This window comes from Berghia stephanieae, chromosome 8 (genome assembly GCF_034508935.2).
Source record: "Berghia stephanieae isolate SIO BIC M18660-M18661 chromosome 8, UCSD_Bste_1.3, whole genome shotgun sequence".
In the NCBI taxonomy this organism is placed as follows: Eukaryota; Metazoa; Mollusca; class Gastropoda; order Nudibranchia; family Aeolidiidae; genus Berghia; species Berghia stephanieae.
Window position 1 is genome coordinate 8,834,775 of NC_088367.1, and position 1,627 is coordinate 8,836,401.

At 40.0% G+C, this 1,627-nt stretch overlaps 1 protein-coding gene across 3 annotated transcripts in view; it reads left to right on the forward strand.

Annotated features, from left to right (window-relative positions):
• LOC144978123 (uncharacterized) overlaps positions 1-831 on the forward strand; it is a 34,841-nt gene extending 34,010 nt beyond the window's left edge. For all 3 annotated transcript variants that reach the window (XM_078923764.1, XM_078923762.1, XM_078923765.1), the window contains exon 19: positions 523-831. In XM_078923764.1, the coding sequence (XP_078779890.1) occupies positions 523-680 (158 nt within the window). In that variant the 3' untranslated portion in view covers positions 681-831. The remainder of the gene's footprint in view (positions 1-522) is intronic.
• Positions 832-1,627: the final 796 nt, after the last annotated feature.

The window sequence follows — 1,627 nt, forward strand, 5'->3', positions numbered from 1 at the left end:
ATATCGCCTAACAGGCGTCATGTTTCGTTCTGCATGTCACGTTTTGCTGTTGTCAGGGACCCCTTGTAAAGCGCTTTGAGCATATTTAGTGGATATTGCGCTATATAAAAGCTCTTTTTTATTGAGAACTAATCATCCAACTGGCGGTCAAATTACAATAATAAGGAGATGAGTGACGTCAAATTCATCCAATCTTTACGTTCAATCAATGATTATTACTCTTAACCCTCTCCGTACCAACTACAGGAACATCATCACAATCCTTACGATAATGTAAATATTTTTCTTGTACAGAATTTGAAGAAAAATCTTTGTCTAGTTTAAAAGAACTTAATGTTATTTTGTAGAACAAAATTATCTTTAGCATGCTCTTCTTAGCTTTGAGTTTGAATAAATCAAATTTAGTGTTAGGAAGGCATGGCATTTTGGTAAAAACATTGAAAATTTGGGTAAGAAAGAGTTAAATCGTTGGCTTTGAACGTTTATTAGAGTTCTATTATTTCTATTTTACTTCATCCTCAGAAACCATTGCTGGCCTGTGTGTCGGGATGGCGGTATTGGGTCTCCTCATTGGTGTCATAGGCACTGGGATGGTCCAGGGGTGGGCACGGCCGTGTCTTAGGTTCGAGTCCAAGAATAAAGTGGATAGTCACAAACTCCACACTTACAGCATGATGTGAAGAACCGGAAGTAGAAAAAATAACTTCCGGTGGATAGAGTGAAATCAAAGGACACCCTTCCCAATAAATAATGTCACGCCTCTCCTTCCCATAAATAATGCCCCACCTCTCCTTCCCAATAAATAATGTCCCACCTCTCCTTCCCAATAAATAATGTCCCACCTCTCCTTCCCAATAAATAATGTCCCACCTCTCCTTCCCAATAAATAATGTCCCACCTCTCCTTCCCAATAAATAATGTCCCACCTCCTTCCCAATAAATAATGTCTCCACCTTCTCCTTCCAATAAATAATGTCCCACCTCTCCTTCCAATAAATAATGTCCCACCTCTCCTTCCCAATAAATAATGTCCCACCTCTCCTTCCCAATAAATAATGTCCACTCTCCTTCCAATAAATAATGTCCCCCTCTCCTTCCAATAAATAATGTCCCACTCTCCTTCCCAATAAATAATGTCCCACCTCTCCTTCCAATAAATAATGTCCCACTCTCCTTCCCAATAAATAATGTCCCCCTTCTCCTTCCCAATAATAATGTCCCCTCTCCTTCCCAATAAATAATGTCCCACTCTCCTTCCCAATAAATAATGTCCCACCTCTCCTTCCCAATAAATAATGTCCACTCTCCTTCCCAATAAATAATGTCCCACCTCTCCTTCCCAATAAATAATGTCCCACTCTCTCCTTCCCAATAAATAATGTCCACCTCTCCTTCCCAATAAATAATGTCCCACCTCTCCTTCCCAATAAATAATGTCCCACCTCTCCTTCCCAATAATATAATGTCCCATCCTCTCCTTCCAATAAATAATGTCCCACCTCTCCTTCCCAATAAATAATGTCTCCACTCTCCTTCCCAATAAATAATGTCCCACCTCTCCTTCCCATAAATAATGTCCCACTCTCCTTCCCAATAAATAATGTCCCCCCTCTCCTTCCCAATAAAT